The following is a 24269-nucleotide window of genomic DNA, read 5'->3' as shown; positions in this document are numbered from 1 at the left end:
GTGGGGCTAACCTCTGCTTCTCCAGGGGGTGGGGAGGCTCCGCTCATTAGCATGTGTAAAGTGCTGGAGGAGCCTCAGCTGCCAACAGCTGTGTGTATTAAGTGCTTGGTGCCAATGTAGTGAGGTGCATAGCACGCCGGCAGTATGTGCTCACTGCAGGCTTACCCCAACCCCACCGTTCCCATGTAGAACCCTCCTGGCCTGGGCTTGCGTTCCTGGCTGGGGGGAGAGACTACAATCCAGGTGGGCTCTGACCTGCCTACTTTGCAGTGAGGATGCAGCTGAAGCCCAGGTAGAAGAGCTCAGGTTTTGATGGTCCTCCAATGCTATCCCACAGTCCCTAAAGCCTGTAGTTTCTGCTCATTTCTCACTCACTGCCTATGCACTGGGAGTCCCCTGCCAGTCTCCTTACGCTTGGTCAGCATTTACCCCTCCATTCCACAGGCCCTGCTCCATGGCCCCAGTGCTCAGCTCCACTCAGTCCCGGAGCACTAGAGGTTGCCATCCCAGCGTGCTGCTAGCTGGCCAGAGGAGCACATCAACGCTCTGGCTGGCCTTGCGTAGGAAACCAGCAGGGAATGGGATTCTGGGCACTGCACCCAAAATCTTCGCTCTCTCCGAAAGCCGCTCCAGGCGGCTGGCAGAGATGGGGATCAGTGGATGCAGCAGCTGTCAGCCGCCGGAGCACTGGTTACACCCCCAGTCCTGCTGGCACAAAGGATGCTGCTTCCGTGCATTAAGAGCCCCCAGATCCAAGTCTTTAATACACACCCGGGGGGTAGCTGCCTCTGGCTTGCGGTGGAGCAGTGCACAAGAGCCAGGCTCTGCTGCTAGGAGCCCTGCTGTCTCTTTCAGGACGAGGAGGGCAACGCTGAGCCCTTCATTGCGAAGATCAGGAGCCAATATGCTAGCGAGAAGCAGGAGTATCTGAGAGAACTGAGGAACGAGCTAGGCCATGCGCCGTGAGTAGCTGGCTGTTCAGATCCCCTGTTTTCTGTTCCCCTCTTGGATTGCCAAGAAATCCTCTGGTGCAGCTGCCTGGCAGTGAGCTCAGGGTGCTGAGACAGGCAGGTGAATGGGGCACAGCAGGCAGGGGTGGAGAAGGAGCCAGTGTGGACAGTACAGTAACAGGGGCAAGCCAGCCGGAACACAGCCAAATGCTTTTGGGAGCTCTCCAAAGGCATTGGATGTGTAGCATGTGGTCACCACTGGGGCAGACCCCACTGTACAGACAGAACGGGCAGCTCCTGCTCCAAAGGGCGTACGGAGCCTAACAGACAAGGTGGACAGGTGGACAAGGCAACCCAGCGTACTGGGGCGGGCCACAGATCGAAGAGGGCGTGTGCAATTTCTAGCTGGCCAGCAGCAGCAATCATCATGCCACCTGCCGAGCCGCGGGATCGTTAAAAATTCAACCCTCTTCCTCACCTAGCAGCTGTTCAGCCAGTGCTCAGAGCAACCCTCAGCTTAGTGCTGCCAAAGGGAATGGGCCACCTTTCGGGAGAGCGCCTCCGACAGGCAGCCTTTCCCCCTGTAATTACCTCTGAGAGGAGCGAATAGCAGAGGGGAGGTAACCCACATAGCACTGAAAGCTGGGTGGGTTTCAGCTTATGGCCAGATGCACTTCACCTGCCCCCCGCAGCACTGCCCTTATAGACGGCCAGTGCCTCAGCCCAGGGAGCAGGGCTTCTGAGGGCTAGTACAGCGCTCAGCACCAGGGGCCTGATCCTGCTGGGGGCTGCTGGCTACTACCACAATACACACACATTTTACTCAGTCCCCAGATTGATTATTCCAGGCGGGGCTGGTAGCACCACCTGTTATTAAGGCTCCCTGACACATCCCGGTAGAAGACCCTGTTGTCAATTGCTTGTAACTTTAACCAGGTGGGTTGAAATTTTCCTTGCTGAGCGTCTGCCTCGGGCTGAATTGTTTTGGAAAGTTTCAGCCATTGCCGAGAACGAGGCTAGAGGACAAGACATTGTTTCGCTCGTGTTAAAAAATTCCGTCCACCTCGTCCTTGAGATGCTCTAGCGCTTTGGAACAGGGACTTGAAACGTGGCAGGTGGGTGACTTGTGTCAGGGCGAGGCCTTTTACCAGCCTCCTGAAAACCTGCTGAGATTTGGCCAAGATATAAGCCTCTGTACAATTGCAGTGTGCACATGCTCAGTACAGCCTTAGATTCTAGCAGCTAAATTCCCTGAAGAGTCTGTCCACGCTGAGCATCCTCCAGCCCAGGGCGGAGCAGGACTTCCCCTGCAGGGGCAGCTCTGGGCTGCAGTGGCCCATCTTGAGTCCAGGTACCTGAACTGAGAGCAGGGAGCCGGACTCCTCCGCCAGCACCCAGGCCGTAGAAAGGAGGAAGCTGCACGATTTGAATGTAGAGGGGAGAGGAGCTGGACATGTGGAGGGGGCAGGGTGAGTTGATCAGGACAAGGAACCAGCAGGAAGGGCGGGGGAGACTGGGGGATGGGGAAAGGGAAACTGGGACTGAGAGTTGAGTCAGAGGAGACTGGGATGGAAACTTGGGTGGGGGGAAGACAGAGATCGGATGAGGAGTCGGTCTCAGATTTCCACCCCACCTGATAACTTGTGGGGCAGAGGTGAGACTGATTTGATGAGAAGCTGAGGTGCAGGGGGAGAACTGGGAGAGGCTGAGCAAGGAGACTGGGTCAAGGAACCTGCAGGAGGGAGGAAAGACTAGAAGAGCCTGAAGGAGAAAACTGGGAGCCAGTGGGGCCATGAAAGCAGGGGTGGGGAGTGACTGGAGGCTAGGGTGCAGGAGACAGAGATTGGATGAGGAGCCAGAGGAGCAGACCTTGGCCTGTCTGAGCAAGGAGCTGGCAGAGAAGGAGCTGGAGGGTAGAGGGGGTACTGGGACGAGGAGGCTGGAGAGGAACTGGGATGAGAAAAGAGTGAGAAGTGGAGAGCGGGACTGGCTTGGTGAGGAGAATGCAGTGGGACAATGAGCAAGGGACCAGGTGGAGGGGACAGAGCAGAAAGGTCAAGCTAGGGGCGAGAGTGGGCAGAATAGTCTGTGCCCACTAGAGAGCACTCCCCTCGAGCCTGGAATGGGACCCAAGATGCCTGAGTCTCACCATTCCTCTGCTGTCAGCAAGTAGCTGTGAAATCAGCAGGCAAAGCATCCCATCCCATCCCTCTCTAGTGCTGCTCTCCGTAGAGGTTAACAATCGACTACTGCTGTCAGTTACGCAGCTGAAGTGGCAGAGATCTGGGCCATGGCTCTAAAGGTCCCAACCCTGCTGATGACCCACATGGTGTCAATATGTCGACACACGGTGGGATTTCTTTGCTTTTTGTAGTACCTAGAAATTACACAAACGCCATTGAAAGACCGTTATTAAGGTTGCAAAGTCAAGCAAGCACTCAAGAGTTAGGCAATGTCAGAAATAAAGGTACCGTGTAACCTTCGTTCAATCCCCCCTTCTGCATCTACGTGATGATACAGACTAATTACATGATCACATGCTGTTTTCTCCCCGTGACCTTGCTTGATTCAGTGCAGAGGATGGACCTGCTCTGGGGACGAATCAGGGCTGTGTAGTAAAAGAGGCTGTTGGCTATGGGACCCCAGGTCCGTTTGTTACAGAAGCTGGCAGGTGTGCAGTGAATGAGGCAGGGGACTGCAGGAAGAGACAGGATGGTCTCCTGGTGAAGGCAGTTGAATGTTGCCCTGGAGAACTGAAGTCCAGCCCTGTCTCTGCCACAGAGGAGTTCCTGTGTGCTGCTGGGTCTGATTTCCAGAAGAGCTGAGCACTCCGATGCGACTGACATCGATGGGAGCTGTGTGCTGAACATAGCAAGTGCCATAGAAGGCCAAGTACTTTGAAAAAGTAGGTCCTAAGTGTCTCAAATTGGGCACCTAAAATTAGTGGACATTTGACCTTCATCTAAATTTAAATCTCTGTGCCCCAGCTCCCCCTCTGACAAGGGGGCGAATGCCACCCTCTCACCTCTCAGCTCGTTCTGAAAATCAGTAACTCTGAGGCTCTGCCACTGTAGAAATGAGCACCACAGAAATCCCATGAGAAAAGTAACGGCTCTGTCGTCGGAGCAGGGTTGAAGAGTGGCAGTCAGTAAAGTCCCGGGGCCACACACACTGAACAATGGAGAGAAAACAACATATTGAATAGCTGCTCATCCCCTGAGCACCGGCCGTCCTGTGCACAAAATGGAGACAGGACATAGCATGAGCTAGGAGTAGTTAGACGTCACGCTGTAGCCACACAAGGCGGCTGGATTAAGGTCATGCAGTCAGCCATAATTCTGGCAATTCCTAATGTTTGAGAGCTTGACTTTGCAACACAGTAATACAGAACATAGGCTGCTGGAGTGGGCAGAGGGGGAATCCTTGGTCCCCAGGACATGGGCATAGATGCCCAATGCTGCATTAATCTACAAGGATTTCCTGGGTCAGATATCACAATTGTTTGGCTTGCTTTTGTACCCAGGGAGGTGAAAGTGGATGATCTGAAGACAGCCTTCTGTGCCATTGATCCTGCTATTGATGACCTCACGCTGGACGCCTACGTTTGCCTGGCATTCCAGGTCTCAAAAGAACAGTGGGATCAGACTGGCTCTCTGCCTGTGGACACAGTGGTTGAGAGGCTGCTGGCTGGAGACACAAAACGAATAGGCGCCCTTCCTGAAGAGATCTACGCAAGCCACTCCCTCTCCGAACGGGGAGAGGCAGGGGCCTACGCTTAGTTAAATGGCTCCTCTCACCCCTTATGTACTCGGCTAAATACTTGTGTCTAGCTTTACAAAAGGCTACTCATGGGGTACTGCACTGAGTTTTTTACAGGCTGACTGATCCTTAACACCAGAGAGGCTTGGTTGGTTTGTATCGTAGCAGTGCAGCCAGAGTTCCTGCAGCTCAGTGCCCCATGTAAAGAGTTTAATTTCAGCGCTCTCCGGGAGCAGGGGTCACAGTCCCAGCAGAGGCAGCTCATCCCTCCAAAGCAAGCTGGAGGCCGGGGACTGCTGGTCTCTAGAGATAGCAATGTCAGTTTTCACAATCACTCCACTACTCGCTTCGGCACAGCTGCCGAGACCTGCAAGCCCTCCTTAAAGGCCATGGTGGGGTGCAGGTACTCAACAGGCTGGAAAACTAAAGAGCAAGATTGGGGAGGTGATGCTGCTATAAGGTAGGGTGTGAATTCAAATGCTCCAGTAATACTGCTGTAACTCTGTGGGGACACTTATTCCAGTGGGAGAGTGCCTTTTTCAATTAGGTTCTGGCAGTTTGGAAGTGGTTTAAGCTAAACCCAAAAAAGTCCCTCTCGTCCCAAATTAAGTGTCCCCCAGGGACTTACACCAGTCTCTCACTGGAGAAGTGGCCCTGTGGACAAGCCCTAAGACGCCTGCCCCAGGGGAAAGGGCCACGGTGGTATTGGTAACTTTGCACAGCCATTCACTAATTCTTACCAGTGTTTGCCCACTCAGGGCTGTTCCTTTCAGAATTCCCTTAGCCCTCTGCTGCGATGGGCCCAATGTCAGGAATGAGGGTCAGGAAGCAGCTCTAAGTTGCTAGGTGGTGGCAGCGTAAACAAGCTCAGAGTCACCCTGCCAGAATGGTAACATCTGGCCTGCTCCCTTCCCCCTACCCCAGATTGGATGGGAGGGATGGGGAAAGCTGAACGGGCAGGAGAGCTCTAGCTGAGGTAACAAACACCAGTTAGGTGCAAGCATGAAGCAGAATGTCAGCAAGAACAGCCCCAAAACATTTGGGGTGCAGAGGCACCATAGCCCAGCTGGACTAGGGTAGTGGGTCTGCTGTATGCGTCTGCCAAGCTCTTACACCTGGAATACTGCATTGTGTCTGTGCACCTCCACACCAGGAAGTCTGCACCGAGCAGGGAAAGCAACAATACAGCATAGTGTAGCGTGAAACCAAACTACTGAAGTGGGTGCACAGAAGTCTGGAAACCCCCTGAGAGGAGAATAATGGGGAGTGTGGTGTGGGTGGGTGGAATTCAGTGACTATCCAGGAGCATTTCGCTGAATTGTAATCAGTCTCTACCAGCTGTGGTGTGAGCTCCTAGTACTGGGCTAGGGAAGACATGGGGCACACCTGGTCGAGAGCAGTCCTACATTAACACCCCATGCAGTGTAATGGACAAGATCTGTTCATATTCATTTGTAACGTTAATAATTCTAGGTTTAAAATAGCTTCTGGATATTCCGAATGTAGATTTCCTCTCTCCTCTTCTCTCCAATTACAATCGGACAACTTTAAAGGTCATTCTGTGCCTAAAATCTGGAGTTTATTTAACCTTCAGGACATTGATAGAGCAACACAGATTCTTGGCTGGGACTTAGCCCTGGCGTACCCTCTCCCCATGGTACGAGACCCGTTCCTCATCCCGCATGCCAGTGCCATAAGCCCCTGCCCTCGGCTGAAAGTTGTTGGCCCTGCTTGTCCAGGAACCTGCAAGAGTTGTCTGGCTGCGGAAGAGCCCACACATTAGCTGGCAGCACAGCTGAGTGAGGAGCCAGGGGCAGCAGTCCTAAGGCCTGGTGACTACTAAGGTGCAACCATCTCTATCTACTAATGGTCTTGGGAAATGAAGGTTCTGCTTGTGTTTAGGAGAAGCTGGAAACACCAATTACTCAGCTGCTCTAGATCAGCGTTTTTCAAAGGGGGGGTCGTGACCCAGTACTGGGTCGCTCTAGTCAGCACCGCCGACCGGAACGTTAAAAGTCCTGTCGCAGTGCTGCCCAGCTACCTGTTTCGACACCACCTTGCGCCCCAGAAGCAGCTAGCAGCGGGTCAGGCTTCTATGCAGGGGGGCCACGGGGCTCTGCGTGCTGCCCCCGCCCCGAGCACCGGCTCTGCACTCCCATTGGCCGGTGGTGGGGGTGCGGAGCCTGCAGGTGAAAGCCACGCGGAGCCACTTGCGCGCCTCCGCTTAGGAGCTGGACCTGCTGCTGGCTGCTTCAGGCGCAGCGCAGTCCGTGGTGCCAGGCTGGGCGGGAAGCCTGCCTTAGCACCCCCGCTGTGCCATAGACCAGGAGCTGTCAGAGGTAAGTCCACACTCCAATCCCCTGCACCAGCCCTGAGCCCCCCCCAAACCCAGAACCCCTTCCTGCACCCAAACCCCTCATCCCGAGCCCCACCCCAGAGCCTGCACCCCCAGGCAAGCCCTGACCCCTTCCCGCACCCCAACACCCATCCCTCCCCAAACCCAGAGTCCCCTCCTGCACCCCAAACCCATCATCCCTGGCCCCAGCCCAGAGCCCTGACCCCCTCCCGCATCCCAACCCCCTGCCCCAGCCCTGAGCCCCTTTCCTGGTCCCCAGGAAAAAAGTTTGAAAACCACTGCTCTAGATGGATGCCCCACTGTATCTGCCAAGAGATCTGCTTGTCAGTACAGTACAAATGAAGATTCCACCTAAAACACCTTCTTATAGCAGCCAGCCAGTTCCTATGAAGAGCACGAGCACAGCGAAGGGGTGACCATGTAAGGGACTAGCAGTTCCTTGGAACACACAGCTGCAAAACACCCACCTTTTATTGACATTTACACATTCGGCGACAAAGCAGCTCATCTGCACGGGCGTGTGATGTGGACACAGCACAGGGAGCCGGAGCGCTCCACTGTTCATTGAGGAGATCCAGTGAGCGTCAGTGACAGGAGGCAGAACTCAGAGGGTCAATTCAAGAGAATAGCCTCCGCTGGCTATTCAACACCCTTAGGCCTGACTCAGGTTTCTAATGTACAACCGCCACTGGGAATCAGACAGGTACCACGAAGCAGCTTAAAGCCAGTCTCTGCTGCGGTGTGAAGTTCCCATGCACCTGAGGCACGCCGCAGGCAGCACACATCTATTTGTGAGGGATCACTTTATTTCCACTCATGGCAACTGGAATCAGTAGCTTCCTATGCTCCAGAGGAAGGTGGCGCTCTATCAGCACATGTAGAGGCATCTTGTCTGTCACCAGCCCTTGTCTTCAATTGAAGAGGAGAGGGGAAAGAGGAAAAACAGTGTGGTCCATTTAATAAGACTGTTTCTACCCTGACAAGATTTGTACCCAAAACCCCTTGGGGCTTTGCTCAAAGAGGACATTTTACACTGTTACTATCGGAAATACAGTTAGCACCGCACAGGTGCTGTGGGAAGGCCAGACACTGTCACACTTACACCCAACATGGGTGTGCCCCAGCGAGCAGAGTTCTTACCCAACCTGCTCTGTACATGCTCAGAAATACTTGGGGGTATCAGATCTACTAGCTAGTGTGACCAACAGGCTATGCACTTTTCTACGAGGAAGGCTGTTTACAGAACTGGCCTGGGCACAGTGTCCTACTTGTAGAGGGCAGCAAGTGGCTGTCAATTCCCCCAGTCCAGGGGAGGGGGATGAAATTTTGTTCTCTCAGTTATGAGCCCAGAACAATTCCTGAACTGGAGCTGAGGCGGTGTACATCAGACATCAAACTATTCTGAAATGCAAACACAGGACTCCGCATGCAGAGTTCCCACCACTGGCCAGGGACACCTGATGGGCCCCTCAGCCAGTTCACACTAATTCTAGCACACTTCTCAGCCAGGGGGACAGGAATGTCCAATCTAGGAGTCTGACCGATAAGCTCGGAAGAACCAATGTTAGTCCCATTTTAGACACAAATGCAATTGTAGCCGTGAATGAACTGGAATGGAGTGAGCATGGGGCTTTTCAAAGAGACAAAGGGATAATGATTTGGGTGGCTTCAGAGCTACCCCAGCTTTTTAGCTAGACAACAGCCTCAGAACATAGGAAGGGTTTGTCAAGGTTCTCCTAGGCTTTGGGCATGGCAAGGACCTTGCCAACAGCTTCAGCAGCCAGTGAATGCTCAAACTGTCAACAGCCAGCAAGCAAGCATGCTCCTTGGCCCAGTATTCACAGGCTGCGAGGATTAAACTGAATCGCCAAGCAGCAGTCATTGGCGGGGGGCTGTCTGAGCCGTAGGTAAGCAGCATTACTCCCAGGGCAGATTTTAGTCATTTCCCAAAGAGACGTCAAACACCCTTGTCAAGAAGCTACAGAACTGGGCAAACCTGAAGAACAAACTGAGCGCTTCACAAATTCTACTCAGGCAGCTTCTGAGCGGAGCAATAGACTGTATGTAACTGTTATTTTAACATGAGCCACCAACAAAGCGCTCTGTTAGGAACAGAGACACAACAAGGCTGAGTGTTGGAATCCTTGGCTAGATACAATGGATGAACTAGCTTTTTCCTTTCCTGCAGGGCCTGGGGTTGCAGGGGCAGAATCTGGACACTCCTTGGATACCAATATTTAAAGAGAACACCGATATTACAAGTGAACTGCCCTAAATTCGGACTTAACTCTGAGGATCCCAGGCAGTGTCAGGTGCAGGGAACACTGGAAACTGTCCTCCAGCTCCAGGTGTTACAGCCAGGAGCATATACCAAGGGATGCCACAGGGGACTAAAAGCAGGAGAGGGGATCAGCACCTTGCTGGTCAAAGGGTTAGATCAGTGTTAAAGCCTGTTGGGAACTAGTTTCTAGTCTGACAACGGGCTCCCACCCCAGCCTGGGGCTCCAAGATGCCAGTTGTGGTTGTATCCTCTTCACCCACCCTCTCTCCCTAACCACTTGTCCGTGAGAGACGCTTCACCCCTTGGGAGCTTTTGAAATGCTCCCACGAGCAAACTTATTTGCTCTTCTCTTTCATGTGACCAACATAATAGAACAAACTCCACCCTACCTTCTCATGAGGAGCTCCAGGTCAGCTTCCTCCACAGTCTTCCTTCTAGCATGCATGGTGTAAGCCTCCAAGTCGTTACTGAGCTGCCTGAAGTACACCTCCACGCTAGAGGAGAGGAGAGGAGAGAAGAAGTCAGTCGGCAAAGCAGGGCTATCTACGCTGCAACTAATCCCAGCACAGGTCACTGCCTTCCAGGCACAGAGAGGTGTGAGGGGCCCACCCCAAGGACAGTCAGAAAGCTCCAGAGCTGTGGGGATTGGTAGATGGTAGACTATACCGCTGCACTGAGCTGGAACAGTTCTCCTGGATGTTCTGCACCACACAAAGCCCTGCCCTGCCCTTCACCACACTCACAGACATGTTCCACAGCCAGGTTCCTGCCAGCTGAAGAGGACTGGGGAGCCCCTCCGCACCACTACTAGCAAGACAGACACCCAAGTAACACAAACATGGCTGCTTTGCAGGGAGACCTCAGGCCCTAAACCAAAGGCTCCTGCCCAGCAGCATGGGGTGCTGAGCACTGCACCAGCCCCAAGAGCGCTTATGGACAGGCCAGGTCTGTGTGGAGAATGTAGTTTACCCCCTCTCTCTCTCACTGCATGGCAGCCCCTTCCGCGGGCCTGTTTCCTGCCACGCCTTCCTCTACTTAGTTGGAAAGGGCTACAGGACAGCAGGTCTGTGGGCAGGTAACGGGGGCTGGGAGGAGAGGAGTTTGCTGCTACTCACCACTTCTCAACAACCTTAAATGCATCTCTGGCCACTGGCACTTTCACATAATGGCTAAAGATCTTCTTCACCAAGCTGCTGGGTAGTGCAGGCTCTCGCTTACTCCTGGGAGCCATCGCTGTTCTCTTTGCAGCCTGTTGAGCCCGGGGAGGCTTTGGGGGAAACCTGCCAGGGAAACGGAAAGCACTAAGCAAACCAAACATGCAGGCATAGTGGGTAGAGGAGCAGTGAGAGCACAAATAGAGTTCTGGCAGAGGACACACCTGAACACAAAGAAGGGCAGGTCTAGGCACAGTTCTCTCTGCTCCCTCGGCACGCTGGAAGAGCCAGAGAACTCGCCCCCTTTGCGAGACTCTCCTGCACTATTACAGCACCTTTGGGAGAGTCACTGCTAGGGCCAGGATTTCAGGGCTGGGTATGTACATCCGTGGGGCTGGTTTGCAGGCAGAGTCAGCAGAACTATGCAATGGGGGGGGTGGGGGGGAGAGAAGAGAGACTACAAATGTGGAGAAACTGTTCTGGGGCCAAGTCACCATTTGTGCCTCCAATTCCACAGCAGCGTGTGAAGCTGGGAGCTCCTTAGGCCAGCTCTGCAGACTCAGATGAGAGCCTCTCAGGGTTCACTCAGCCACATTTCTGCCAATTGACAAAAGTTAACAGGTGGGGAGTGGATGGAGGAAGCAGGAAGACCAAGACCCAAAGGGAATCCTAGATCTTACACGATTGCCTTTGGAGTAGTTTGACCCTCTTCAGTAATGACAAACGGGGCATTTTTCTCCTAGATATTCCACCCCCAACACAGTTCATAAGATGCTTATTTTAAGTATCGTGATGCTCTTACACTGAGACATTGTCCTGTACCGCTCTGCAGAAGGAGCCTCAACTGTAACCTTCCACCGTGGAACAGAAGCCCCAATCCAAGTGTGTGTTATTAAAACTACCACCTAGCTCTTTTACTGCACTTCTCACCTGTAGAGCCCAAAGCACGTTACAGAGTTAGCCGGTATCATTGTTCCCGTTTTACAGAGGGGAAAAGGAGACATCGAGAGGGGAAGTGAGTGGCCAGGGTCACCCAGCAGCGTCAGAGCAGAGGGTAGAATCCAGGACTCTGGAGTCTCAGTCCAATCCTCCCAGAGACCCTGCACACAATGTCTCCATCTGACTCGCCCTTCACCCCATCTGCATGTTCTTTGGTCAGAGCTCTAGCAGGACTGTGCGAAAGGAGGGTATAGGCAGCTGGAAACAGATCAGCCCCGAGATGAATGAAGTATGTGCAGCTGCTGGAGTATGAAGATGGAAAAGGGATGCCTTGGTTCTATCGTATGTGATCTTGGCAAGTTACTGCCCCTCTGTGCCTCAGTATACCCATCTGTCAAATGGGGATATGGATGCCTGACTCGTGGGGGAGGTCAGGGGTTGAAATGCTTTGGGATTCCCTTTGACCACTACCACATGCGCCCATCTATGTGGGCACTAATGATACTTGCCAGGTCTGACCCTGAGCAGATCAGCAGTGACTACTGGGCTCTGGAAGTGAAGTTGATGGAGTCAGGGGCACAGGCAATATTTTTGTCCATCCCCTCGGTTGAGGGTAAGGGCCCAGGTAGGGACACGTGCATCCTGGAGATGAATGCATGGCTGCACAGATGGTGTAGATGGGAGGGCTTTGGCTACCTTGACCATGGAATGCTGTTTCGGGAAGGACGGCTGGGAAGAGTTGGGGTCCACCTGACCAAGAAGGAGAAGAGCATCTTTGGAAACCAACTGCCAGCCTAGTGGGGAGGGCTTTAAACTAGGATCCAAGGGGCAGGTACGTATAAAAAAAGGCAGCCTTAACAGAGGGCTAGATGTAGGGGAGGGAATGGAAAATTACAATGGTGTCAGAGGGGAAACATTGAGGGAATCTGCCTAACATCTTAGAGGTCTGTACACAAGCTAAGTTACGACTTAATTGGCATCACTGACTTGGGATAAATCTCATGACTGGAATATTGGTCTAGAGGGGTAAAGCTTGTTCAGGTACGAGAGGCAGGGAAAAAAGGGCAGAGATGTTGCATTATACATCAAGAATACAGACACTTGTTCTGAGGTCCAGAAGGAGGTGAGAAGCAGACCAGCTGAAAGCCTCTGGTGGCAATAAAGGGGGGGGGGATAACGGAGTGACATCACGATAGAGGTCTACTACAGACCACCAAATCAGGAGGAAGAAATGGATGAAGTATTTCTAAAACAAACAGAAATAAGCAAAACATAAGACCTGGTAGTAATGGGGGACTTTAACTTCCCAGACATCTGCTAGAAAAGTAATATAACAAAACACAAGTTCTTGGAATGTATTGGGGACAACTGGTTTCAGAAGGTGGAGGAAGTAACCAGGGGACAGCCCTTTTAGACGTGATTCTGACCAAGGGAGGAATTGGTTGCAAATCTGAAGGTGGAAGGCAGTTTGAGTGAAAATGACTGTGCAGGGCTAGGCTTATGATCAAAATGATCAATTTCATGAGTCTAAAGAAAGGAAGGAGTGAGAGCAGCAGGGTAAGGACAATGGACTTCAAAAAAGCAGATTTCAGCAAACTCAGAGACCTGGTAGGTAAGGTCCCATGGGAACAAAATCTAAGGGGAAAGACCAGGGGAGCTGGCAGTTTCTCAAAGAGACAATATTAAAGGCACAACAAACTATCCCAGGGGTCGGCAACCTTTCAGAAGTGATGTGCCGAGTCTTCATTTAGTCACTCTAATGTAAGGTTTCGTGTGCCAGTAATACTTTTAACGTTTTTAGAAGGTCTCTTTCTCCAAGTCTATAATATAGAACTAAACGATTGTTGTATGTAAAGTAAATAAGGTTTTTTAAATGTTTAAGAAGCTTCATTTAAAATTAAATTAAAATGCAGAGCCCCCCGGACCGGTGGCCAGGACCCGGGCAGTGTGAGTGCCACTGAAAAATCAGCTCGCATGCTGCCTTTGGCACGCGTGCCATAGGTTGCCTACCCCTGAACTATCCTGATGTGAAGGAAAGAAGAAGAATATTAAGAGGCCAATATGGCTCCATCAGGAGCTCTTTAATGACCTGAAAATCAAAAATGAATCCCACAATAAGTGGTAGCATGGACAAGTTGCTAAGATGGAGTACAAAGAATAGCACAAGCATGTGGGGACAAAATCAGAAAGGCCAAGGCACAAAGTGAGTTACACCTAGCAAGAGACATGAAAGGCAGTAAGAAATGGTTATTTAAATACATTAGGAGCCAAAGAAAGACAAAGGAAAGCATAGGTCCTCTTCTTGGCGGGCATGTTTAGTCTTGAGAAAAGAACACTGAGGAGGACCCAATAACAGTCTTCAATGATATTAAGGGCTGTTATAAAGAGGACAGTGATCAATTGATCCACGAAAGGTAGGACAAAAAGTAATCTGTAGCAAGGGAGATTTGGGAAAAGCTTTAACTCTCAGAGGAGTTAAACTCTGCAATAGGCTTCCCAGGGAGGTTGTGGAATCCCAACACTGGAGGTTTTTAAGAACAGATTGGACAAAACTGTTAGGGATGGTCTAGGTTTACTTGGTCCTGCCTCAGTGCAAGGGGCTGGACATGATGACCTCTCGAGGTCCCTTCCAATCCTACATTTCTATGATTCTGTGAAAGGCACTTTGCCCCCAATCCTGCAGATAATGGCCCTCCCAGTTCAGAGCAGCGTCCAACACGAGCATAGGTGCTGACTTTTGGTTTTGCTGGTGGGTGCCCTCCCGAGACCCCACCCCACTCCGCCCCCTCCCAAGGCCCCACCCCCGCTCTGCCCTCCTCCCACTCCGCCCCTTCCCCCGCCTGCCCACCGCTCGCTCCTCTCCACCCCCTCCTCCAAGCACCTCTGCCAGTTTTGGAGTGAGGCTATTCACATTAGAGAAAAAGGGTGGGTGAGGTCATATCTTTTATTGGACCAGCTTCTGTTGGTGAGAGAGAGACAAGCTTTTGAGCTTTCACAGAATTCTTCTGCAGGAAGAAGAACTCTGTGAAAGCTCCAAAGCTTGTCTCTTTCTCTCACCAACAAAAGTTGCTCCAATAAAAGATATTACCTCACTCACCTTGTCTCTCTAATTTCCTGGGAACAACAGGGCTACACCAACACAGCGTACAAAAATGCAGGATTCACATGAACAGCACAGAGTGACCATCACACCAGGGCACTATTTTCAGGATTCATCTTAGCATAACGTCATCATCACACCAAGGAAGTAGCACTACCAGCACAATGAGATAAATACAGCCACGTGTGCATGCCAAAAATTCACAGTACAAGCCCACTGGGAGAGTAGTGTCAGTTTAGTGGGGATACACTCAGGGACTGAGTCCAAGGGTTCACCTAAACACAAGGGCACCTGCAAACAGCTGTACTAACAGCAGAATCGACACTGGCCCAATAGGAGGAGTTGCACGTCAGGGCACTAATTCCCAACCCCAGTGCAAGGCAATATGGGATCCAGGCACCAGGTCTTTAGTACCAGAATTTGTACTCCTGGGAGAGTGGGATGGAATGATCGAAGTTACAGGGGAAAAATCCCTCTGTGATCATCCTGGCTCAGTCCATCTCCCTGCCAATGCAGGGCTGATCCTTACTGCATGTTTTGTCTGTCCAGTCTCCTTTTAAAAGTCCCAAGCCTTGGAGTTTCTAGCTGTGACACTCTATACCAGGGGTTCTCAAACTGGGGGTTGGGACCCCTCAGGGGGTCGTGAGGTCATTACATGGGGGGTCACGAGCCGTCAACCTCCACCCCAAACCCCGCTTTGCCTCCAGCATTTATAATGGTGTTAAATATATAACAAGTTTTTTTAATTTATAAGGGGGGGTGTGGCACTCAGAGGCTTGCTATGGGAAAGGGGTCACCAGTACGAAAGTTTGAGACACTGCTCTACACCACGGGGGAGTGGCGTGCTGTGTTCGGTAAGCCCCATATTCAGCATTTGTATATATTCTTTATAGTTCATATAAAGCATGCCAGGTAAGGTATCATGGGAAAGGTTCTGATTTGCTGAAACCCACTGTTCTGTCGAAATATGTATATCATTAAAGTGTATGAAATTATGAGATTGTGCTGTATGGTATTACTGAAATATGCTGCAAATTTGGGAGTAGCCCAGAAGGCAACTCCCCAGAAACAACAAGGCACTTGACCAAATGGCTGGGTGGATGTTACACAACCATCACCAGCCATTGTGCAGCAAGTGAATGACAATTAGCAATTCAATGACCATCACCAGAGAATTACTCAACCCTGGGACTCAGCAATGCCCCCCTCCCCCCAACATGATGCTTGGACTTGTGTTTTCCAGAGCCCATGGACTAAACAGGAGATAGTTCCAGCCCAGGTTGTACCCCAGGGGTCACACACTAGCCCTTCCCTTGGGAGATGATTCCAGCCACATCCCAAGGCAGAGATTGCACTGCTAGGAAGGTTTCCCCTGATAGCTTGAGTTTCCCTCTCCCCTCCCGCCCCCCCGCTGCCCTATCCCTTCCCCCTTCCCCACTGCCTCTTCCCTTCCACCCCTCCCACCCAGGAAGAGGCAGTCACCCAGATGCCAGGGAGGGGGACCAAGCGCATTGCATGGACATGTGGTCACTGTCTCCAAGAGGCGGGGGGGCAATCAGGGGCAGCCTGACTACTGTGAAGTGTGGGTTCACACTTACTTGGAAGCAGCAGTTTTCAGGGTGCGTGGGGTTGACAGCAAGGGAGATGGTCTATACGCTTTAGCACGGACGAATGCAGGTGTCTTCATGGACAGCTCTGAGGAGAGAGAGCACGAGATACTTAAGCCCTGGATTTGAGAGGTTTGGAGTTCCTGCTGCAAATGCTCCCATAAGGGGGTGGGGATGCCACATTTTCCACAGTACAGACCACATTGTAAGTGTCTTGTAGCCTCTTTTCCTCTCAGTAGGGATGAGAAGAGTCCTCAGCAACTACAGCCGTGGTTCCACGCCGCGTCTCCTGGATTGCAGCTGCTTTTAGGGCGATACGGCTTCTCTCCTTTCTGAGAGATATGAATCAGTCTCCTCTTGCTTTCTCTCTCCCCGTGTGCCTGGCCAACTCTGCACCCCTAGGCTTGTATTCCATGGCCATGGAGAGAGGCGATTCCACAGGATATGGAGCTGGCTCTGCTACACTCAGTTCCCAAGGAGGCGCCCAACAGCCCAGAACTATTCCAGTTCCTCTGTGTTAAACCCCACCCTTCTCCCTGCACCAGGGACACGCCTAGGAATAAGTTCCTTCCCTTCCACTGGAAGGGGCAGAGTCTAGCAGCATCACCCACGTCCACAGAAAGGGCCGGCCAGCTGAAGCCCAGGTCATAGAAGGGCGATAGAAATGGGAGTGAGACACCAAACCAGGATTCTGGAGGGCTGCGAGCCTGCCTCTATCAGAAGGGGCAGCAGCCACCAGGTGAGTTTCATCTGGGGCAGACCCTCATCTACCCTCTTCAGCTTCATTTTTGAACCTTCCATCTGCTTCTCCCCCACAAGTGGGAGCAGGAAGGAAAAAGCAAGTTAAGTGGAGAAATGAGGCAATGACTCCATGACTTCCTGTCTGAGGAGGGAATGGGGGAGCGGGTGGGACTCCTTGCTTCCTGGTTTCCTCTGCAGTCTGGGGAAAGCCTGAAGTTGTAGGATCAACGTGGTATTAGTTTAACCTAGTGATGGTTACAAACAGCTAGAATACTACAGTCTGTTGCAGAAAATGGGTGCTACTGCCACAGGCCTTGAGCAGTAGTCATCTACTGAAGGGGAAAAGCTACTGAGCGCCCCACACACTGAATGCAATGCTAAGAGTCCCTCTGAGAATGGATCAGTGCCACAGACTGGCATGGGTCCCTCAGGTCAGCCCTTTCTGAGCAGGCAATCCTGCATTTGGGGGGTGGGGTGCCGTACCTGGGGTGGCAAACTGCAGCACTACGCTAGGCTCTTCAGAGTGTCTTCAGGTGATTAGGAGGGTGATGCTTGGCTTTGATCTCTTTGTCCGACTTCTCTCCCCGCCTTTATCCAATGTTACACCCCTCTCCTCCCCCCGTAACTGTTCTCCCCTTGCGAACAGCATTCTAGAGAGCAGGCCCAATCAACACTACAGACAGAGCCACCGAAAGGGCCAGTGCACTTGGTAGCATGGTGAAGTACATCCACAACATTTCTTTTGACACTAGTGGCAACCCATTGGCCCCTCTGCACAACATGCGCTAGCGTGGGCATTCTGGTGCAGCCAGACTGACGTCTCTACACTGCTTCAGCTGCCAGTGACGAGAGCCGAGATCGGGGAGGGGTCTTTTTAGGATGCCTTCCCACAAATCCCCCACTCCATGGTGCACCCCATTCTGGGAGATTTTTGTACCAGTCAAGCAGGACATTGAAGCTTGTCTCAGGCAGAGACTTGTTGGGTGGAGAACCCAGCACTCTGAACTACGTCTTCAGCAAGAAAGCAGCCAGGAGTGCTCCTGAGAGACTGAGGAACCATCCGTGCTGTGTGAAGAGGAGAGTCCTGAGGCAGATGCCCCTCTTGCTGTGTGTAATGCAGAATCAAGAGTGATAACGTCAGGTCACCATCTCTGCCCATATACTCTTGGACTGGCTCAGCCCTTTCAATAACCCCAACCACTTTGATCTCTGTGGAGCCTGCCCTGACATTACAGCACCAGTCTACCTATATGCGAGTTTCAGTCTCTGTACGCAGGAGAATTTTCATAGCTTTGTGCAAGTTGGCTACTGCCCCAAATTCCTGCTCCCTGGCTCACCCAGGGTGTTGGATGTTAAAAGCATTTCATTTTTGACTAGCACATGTAACTGGATGGAGCTGGACCAAGAGTATACGTCCTGAGCAACCTACAGCTAAGACTATCAGGGATAGATTTTTTAGGCCTTAGACAAGAACCCAGGGATTTGGCAACTCAAAGCAGTGGTTAATCTGACACCAAATAACTCTACCCTAAAGAATAAGTGACGTTACTAGGAGGAGACAGGCCAATGATCAGGACTGAGCCTTTAACAAGTCCTTAGGTTTAGACTATCGGAGATAGCAATAGCACTGAAATATTCCCTTTTCATTCAAGAGAAATCACAGTAAGAATATTCTTCAGCAGCGAGATCTAGCTGGACATTATTCTACTGTGGAATCTAGTGGACAACATGGGTGGTAATATTGTTACCAAAACCCTGCCCCAGGGGCAGCCCCTCCAACTGACTTCTACCACCAACATGAGTGCGTTCTTACCTTCGCTCTCGGGCTCCTCAGTTTCAGCTTCCTCCTCAGTCATCTCCTCTTCCTCGGAGTCACCCACCTCTCCTACTACAGCTCCACCATCCAGCTCAGCTTCTCGTTCGACAGCTTCCTTCATCAATTTCCTTCCAGATTGCTCCGGATACTGAGCGGCCATGGCGCTAGAATGCCTGCTCAAGCTGCGGGTTCTAGCGCTTCTTGGGCTCTCGACAACTAGGTAAGGGATAATAAACAAGCTTTACTCTAACAGACCTTTCAGACAAGGCTTGTCCTCACACGCATTAAGCCTCAGCCCCAATTTGAGACAGACAAATAGTCCCCAGGAACATGTCTGTCTTTAGTATGGAAAGCGCTGTGTAAGCCTATAGTGCTGGTTTTTAATAATTTAGTTGCTAGGTAAACTGAGGCACAGAGTTTAAGTTACTTGGCCAAGGTTAGAGGGTTGGAAGTAGAACTAGTCCACTGCCCTAACTACTTCACAACGCTACTGAAAATTTAGTCATCATAGTCCACTCGGCTTCCTCTCCGTTGAATTCTGAAGGAAGAGGGCCTACATTTTGCTCTGCCTAGCTTTCTGAAGGACACAGAACAGCCCTTGCCAATATGGAGAAGTAGAAATAAAACTCGAGGTTTTAGTTCAGATTGGCATTTGAGTCGCCTCTCAATGCCCGCCTCACTTACTAGGGACATTCTGACACCAGCAGGGCAGTGCAGCGAGAGGGCAGAGAGAATCTCAGTGTTGATTTCTAGATCAGTTCCCAGCCTGTTTCAATACCTCCCATCAGAAGAGCTGTTTGCAACTAGGGAAAGGCTGTCCCATGTTCATTCCAGGTCAGATGTTAAAGCATCCTAAAGCATGAGAGAAGCAGGTTTACGTCTCTTACTGCTGGTGCCCATAATGCTGGTGTTAAGGGTTATTTTAGGAAGGGGATCTGGAATGCCAATGGGAATTAAAGAGAATTGTCAAATATACGCCAGTTTGTGCATGGCAAAAAGCGATCAATCCTTACTGCGAACCTGAGCTGAGAGGAGCAGCTCTCTCCAAGCCTGACAGCTCCAAGTATTTCTTTAAACCTAAGTGAGGCTGAGATATTTCCTCCTTATCCGCTACCTGTGGAGATTTCAGTTCCCGAAGAGCAGCAACAAAAGAACATTCACCACATCAGAACACCAAGTCAATAACCTTTACATGACCAGCTACAATCCAGTCAAAACAAATCTTTTATAACAGCAGGCTGGCCCAGAAAGCAAACTGCAAGAAATCCCACTTAGAACGGAAGTCAGGCCCTCTCATAGCTAACCTCTGACTGACAACATAGCTTCTACGGATCAGACACACAGAAGTAACAAGCGTTTTTCCTCAGATGAACAGCAAGCAGCGATACATAAGGGCATTTTCTCTAGGGGAAAAAAACAATCAAAACAGGACATACATCTGAGTGGGCTTTAGAAAGAAGTTGCTGCAATCAGTTTTCTGAAGCAAAGTAACTACTGAGGGAAGAACACACAGTATAGCTAAAAGAATTGTCAATCGTGTTTAGAAATTTGTCAATGGAGAAAGCTTCTTTTATCTAAGTTTGGAGCTCCTGCTGGGAAATATAATTAGAGGACAACACAATGTTGAGCCATTGGAATGCCTAGGAAAGCAAGGACTTTCCAAGGTTTTTTCCTTAAATTCCATCGCGTTCCGGGTTCAGTGCAACTCTGCACTCAACATTTTAATCACACCACTCTTGTAATTAATTTCCATCTTACCCTGCAGTTTCCCCCATATAATAATTAACAAACACTTGAGGGGAAGGAGGGTCTGTGGTTAAGGCACCAAACTGGGACTTGGGAGATAGGGGCTCTGGCACAAACTCCCTGGGTGACACTAGGCAAGTCATTCCATCTCGGTTTGGAGATCTTTCCGTTGTCCATCTACAGCTCTTCAGCAAGCTCTTCGAGGCAGGAACTCTCTCTTACTGTGTATCTATATGTACAGCAACAAGCACAAAAGGGCCCGATCTCAGCTTGAGCCTCTAGGCACTACTGAAATATGAACAATTAAACAATCCTGTGGCACAAGATGAAGCAGTGAGGCCCAAACCCAATACCTTGAAGTGCTTTGTCTGGTGGTGGACACTTCTCACCAAATGATCACTCTATAGCCGACCTCTGAGTCCGCATTCTCAAAGGAAATCTGCACAACACCTTCAATGACAAGCCTGGGAGCTTAAATTCATAACTTTGCTAGACACTAAAAATCATGGACTGAACAGAGACACTAGATTTATGGCTTATTACAACAATCTATAACCCAGTAGCAGTCCCCCCAGCTGCCTTCCCCCCACTCCCTCTTTTCCTCCCTATGACTGGAGGGGTGTTATTGGGCCACTTCACCTTGAAATATGTGTTAATTACTTATGCTACACAAGCTCTTCCACTTTGTACTCAGCTGTGACACGGAGTCCGTTTCCCAGACCTGAAGAGGAGCTCTGTGTAAGCTTCTCTCTCTCACCAACAGAAGTTGGTCCAATAAAAGATACCAGCTCACCCACCTTCTCTCTCTATTATCCTAGGACCAACATGACAGATAAATGTCTATCGGGGATGGTCTAGACAGTATTTGGTCCTGCCATGCGGGCAGGGGACTGGACTCGATGACCTCTCGAGGTCCCTTCCAGTCCTAGAATCTATGAATCTATGACCTACCATATTGCTACATAAAGGAAGAGAATGTAAGTTTAAAGGAGCCACTGTGCGGAACACGGTCTGCAGGAGCTTGGTAGGCAGCAAATTCAGTGATATTGAACTAATAAACTGGCTACCCAGAATGCCTTCCCTGTTGTGCTCCCTACACGTACACAGAACAGATCTCTGCCTAAAGCTAAATAAAGTGCTAGCTAACCTTGTAGGCAAAGAAGAGACCTCAGCTCAAAACAAAGACCCTATATGAACAAGACAGACAGACACATCTGACCTGCGGTGGTGGGAGAGGGGTGTAGTTAGATGTTCACAATACATTACAAGCAGCTTCCCTGGACTCTTGGCACATTTGTGCATCACACCAGCACTAACAGCGGCAAACCCAGCCATCTTCCCAAAGCCAGGAAATAAAAACAGTCCTCCACCCCAATTATCAATCCCAGCCCTTTGGTGCACACTGCTCCTTTCCCAAAAGCCTGGGCAAAAAGATAGCACATCTCTCTTGGCAACCCCTATTTCAGACCAACAGAAGAGAAGGCTTCATTCTAGAGAACAGCCTGCCTGTTGCCCCTCTGGTTTATCAACTGCCTGTGCTGATCTCAAGTACAGCAGAGTAGCCCAGCGACAGAGCAGGTCTTTGGCCTGGAATCTCTTTTTTCATGTAGGGCTTTATAGGTCAAAGCCAACACCTTAAGCACCACCCAGAGTGTTGGGGTTATGTGCTTCCCACAGGACACGCCGCTTAACATTCAGCTGGCGCATTCTGTACCAGCTTCGGTTTCCAGGTATGTGCTTGCCAGAGGCACCCTGCGTGAAAATGGAGCGAGATGAAAACAAGAGAAGAGACCCCACTGGATGCCCCTATTCCATGGGATAACTGCAATTCTGCTGAACTGTTGTAAAAGGAGTGCCCAACACAAAATCCTGGCCAGCTGGTCCTCTCTAACAAGGTGAAGCGAAGTTAGATATCTGGGACACCCAAACAAAGGAAATGGGCTTGGCTGGAACATGGCTTGCCCAGGAAGGAAGTTATCCACCTCTCTCCGGGGCTGTCTGTTCATAGACATACAGTAGTTGTACAGACCTGCCAAGACCATGTGAACAGAAAACGTATTCCACTGTCAGTCACTGTGTGTGAAACAAGAACAGGCAAATGAGCACGGCAGCCAGCCTTACCCTCCCTTTAGAGAGCCTGACCAGCCATGCCTTGGAGGTTACTTGGAAGAGATTATCTCCAGAACCTGCTGGGAGACAAAGTCATGTTTTGCCAACCAAGACTTCTGCTGCCCACTGGTTTGCACCGGAGCAGTGCATTCAGTTGCCTTCTGTCATTGCCCTGAAAGCGCTTCTTACCCTCACTGGCGGCCCCTTCCTGCTCAGCACTGTCATCCTCCATTTCCTGCTCCACATCAGCCACCTCTGCATCATCCAGCTTCTCAATTATATTGGCGACAGTTTCTCTCACTGATGGCCTGCTGGAGTTCACAGGCTGTAGAGCAGGCAGGGTATCCAAACGTCTGCTCAGACTCCTGGAGGCAGCTGGCGGTGAGGAGCTTGGTCTGTCAGAAGCTAGACATTCATAGAGTTAGGTTAACACAGAAGCTCTGTCACAAATATATCTTTATAACATTTGTTGTGGCACTTGTGGCAAGTATGAAACATATCCAGACCCCAAGGGAAAAGTTTGCATGAGTTGCCCTCACTTGACTCAGGACAGTTCAGAGTTCACACTGTGCATGAGGAAGTGGGTTTGAAAGAGACCTTCACAGCTGGCTTTTCTCAGCCCCTGCTTCAGAGAGCCACCTGGTGCATTAGCAGCATTAGCTATATTCTAGCAGCAACAGAACTAGACTGCATCATCAGCCTTTGATATTAATGGAACACAAACACCAGTGCCCTTAGGACGTGCTCCCTTTCTTCTCCTCCTCTCATTCCCTTTGCTCAACCCAATCCTCACACACCTTTCCCTTAGATTCTCTCACACCTTCCTCTAGGCTGCCAGTTTGGTCCAAAGTTCCCTCCCTCTCTTCATTCATATCCATCCCCCAAACTAATTTCTCCCCCCAAGCTCACGAGTGAGAACCCTCCAGAGTTGGAACATGATTGGCCTGTTTCTCCAGGATGCTGTGCTACAGGAAAAGACAGGGAACCTCTTTCTCCACAGCTGTTCGGTACAGCACCGTACTTAAATACTGTGCTGTGCTTAAATACTGATCGAACCTCGAGGAAATGTCATATCTGGCCTCCTGACAAAAGTCGTCAGCTAGGAACGGAGTGTAAAAAATGCCAGGATAGTCCCAGGGCTCTGTATTTTAATCAATCCTGGGTGGTTTGCAGGAAGAGCTGTGCAAAGCTATTGACCATTTCAGATGGAGACCCTGATGCAGCAAGGCAGGAAGGTAAGCAGGAAAAGGATGCTGCTGGCCCCTCCTTGGCACTGCCTCAATCTCTGTAAAGGCAGCAGGTGCACTCACAGACGTGTCAGCCATCAGTGTTTGTTCCTGCCCATAGTGGAGTTCCTACTCTCAGCCTCCCATAAAGCCCAGGTGTTAAGCTGGCAGCTCGCTAGGTCCTTGACAGCTGGGATGATTTAGTTGGGGATTGGTCCTGCTTTGAGTAAGGGGTGGGACTAGAGGACTTCCTGAGGTCCCTTCCAGCCCTGATATTCTAGGATTCTATGAATGAAACTGTGCCCACCTGTAAATATCCCAGAGTCAGGGCCAGGTTTAAATAAACAATTCATAGAACATGTAACTGGGATGAAAATGGAAGAGATCAGACCAGCACAATGAATGTCCCAAATCTAAGCGTGGACTTGAACAATGGTCTATGCTCAGACCAATTTCAAACTAGACCCTCGGTACAGAGCAGGTCT

At 50.8% G+C, this 24269-nt stretch overlaps 2 protein-coding genes across 2 annotated transcripts in view; one reads left to right on the top strand and one right to left on the bottom strand.

Annotated features, from left to right (window-relative positions):
* The window catches only part of LOC112103274 (translin-associated factor X-interacting protein 1), a 51243-nt gene extending 46514 nt beyond the window's left edge, over positions 1 to 4729 (top strand). The window contains exons 15-16 of the mRNA XM_024194957.2: positions 856 to 962; positions 4474 to 4729. Of these exons, the coding sequence (XP_024050725.1) occupies positions 856 to 962; positions 4474 to 4729 (363 nt within the window). The remainder of the gene's footprint in view (positions 1 to 855; positions 963 to 4473) is intronic.
* A 2805-nt stretch (positions 4730 to 7534) lies between these two features.
* Positions 7535 to 24269, bottom strand: part of LOC113406953 (centromere protein T-like) — a 34964-nt gene continuing 18229 nt past the window's right edge. Inside the window, exons 9-14 of the mRNA XM_026653874.2 lie at positions 22748 to 22963; positions 18701 to 18919; positions 16138 to 16234; positions 10462 to 10626; positions 9736 to 9840; positions 7535 to 7974 (exon numbers count right to left, since the gene is read on the bottom strand). Coding sequence (XP_026509659.1) covers positions 7851 to 7974; positions 9736 to 9840; positions 10462 to 10626; positions 16138 to 16234; positions 18701 to 18919; positions 22748 to 22963 — 926 coding nt within the window. The 3' untranslated portion in view covers positions 7535 to 7850. The remainder of the gene's footprint in view (positions 7975 to 9735; positions 9841 to 10461; positions 10627 to 16137; positions 16235 to 18700; positions 18920 to 22747; positions 22964 to 24269) is intronic.

The sequence above is a fragment of the Terrapene carolina genome, unplaced genomic scaffold (assembly GCF_002925995.2).
Source record: "Terrapene carolina triunguis isolate 2854851 unplaced genomic scaffold, T_m_triunguis-2.0 Scaffold166, whole genome shotgun sequence".
Taxonomy (NCBI): Eukaryota; Metazoa; Chordata; order Testudines; family Emydidae; genus Terrapene; species Terrapene triunguis.
Note: the sequence above shows the minus strand (reverse complement) of the source record. Positions and strands in the feature narration are given on the sequence as shown.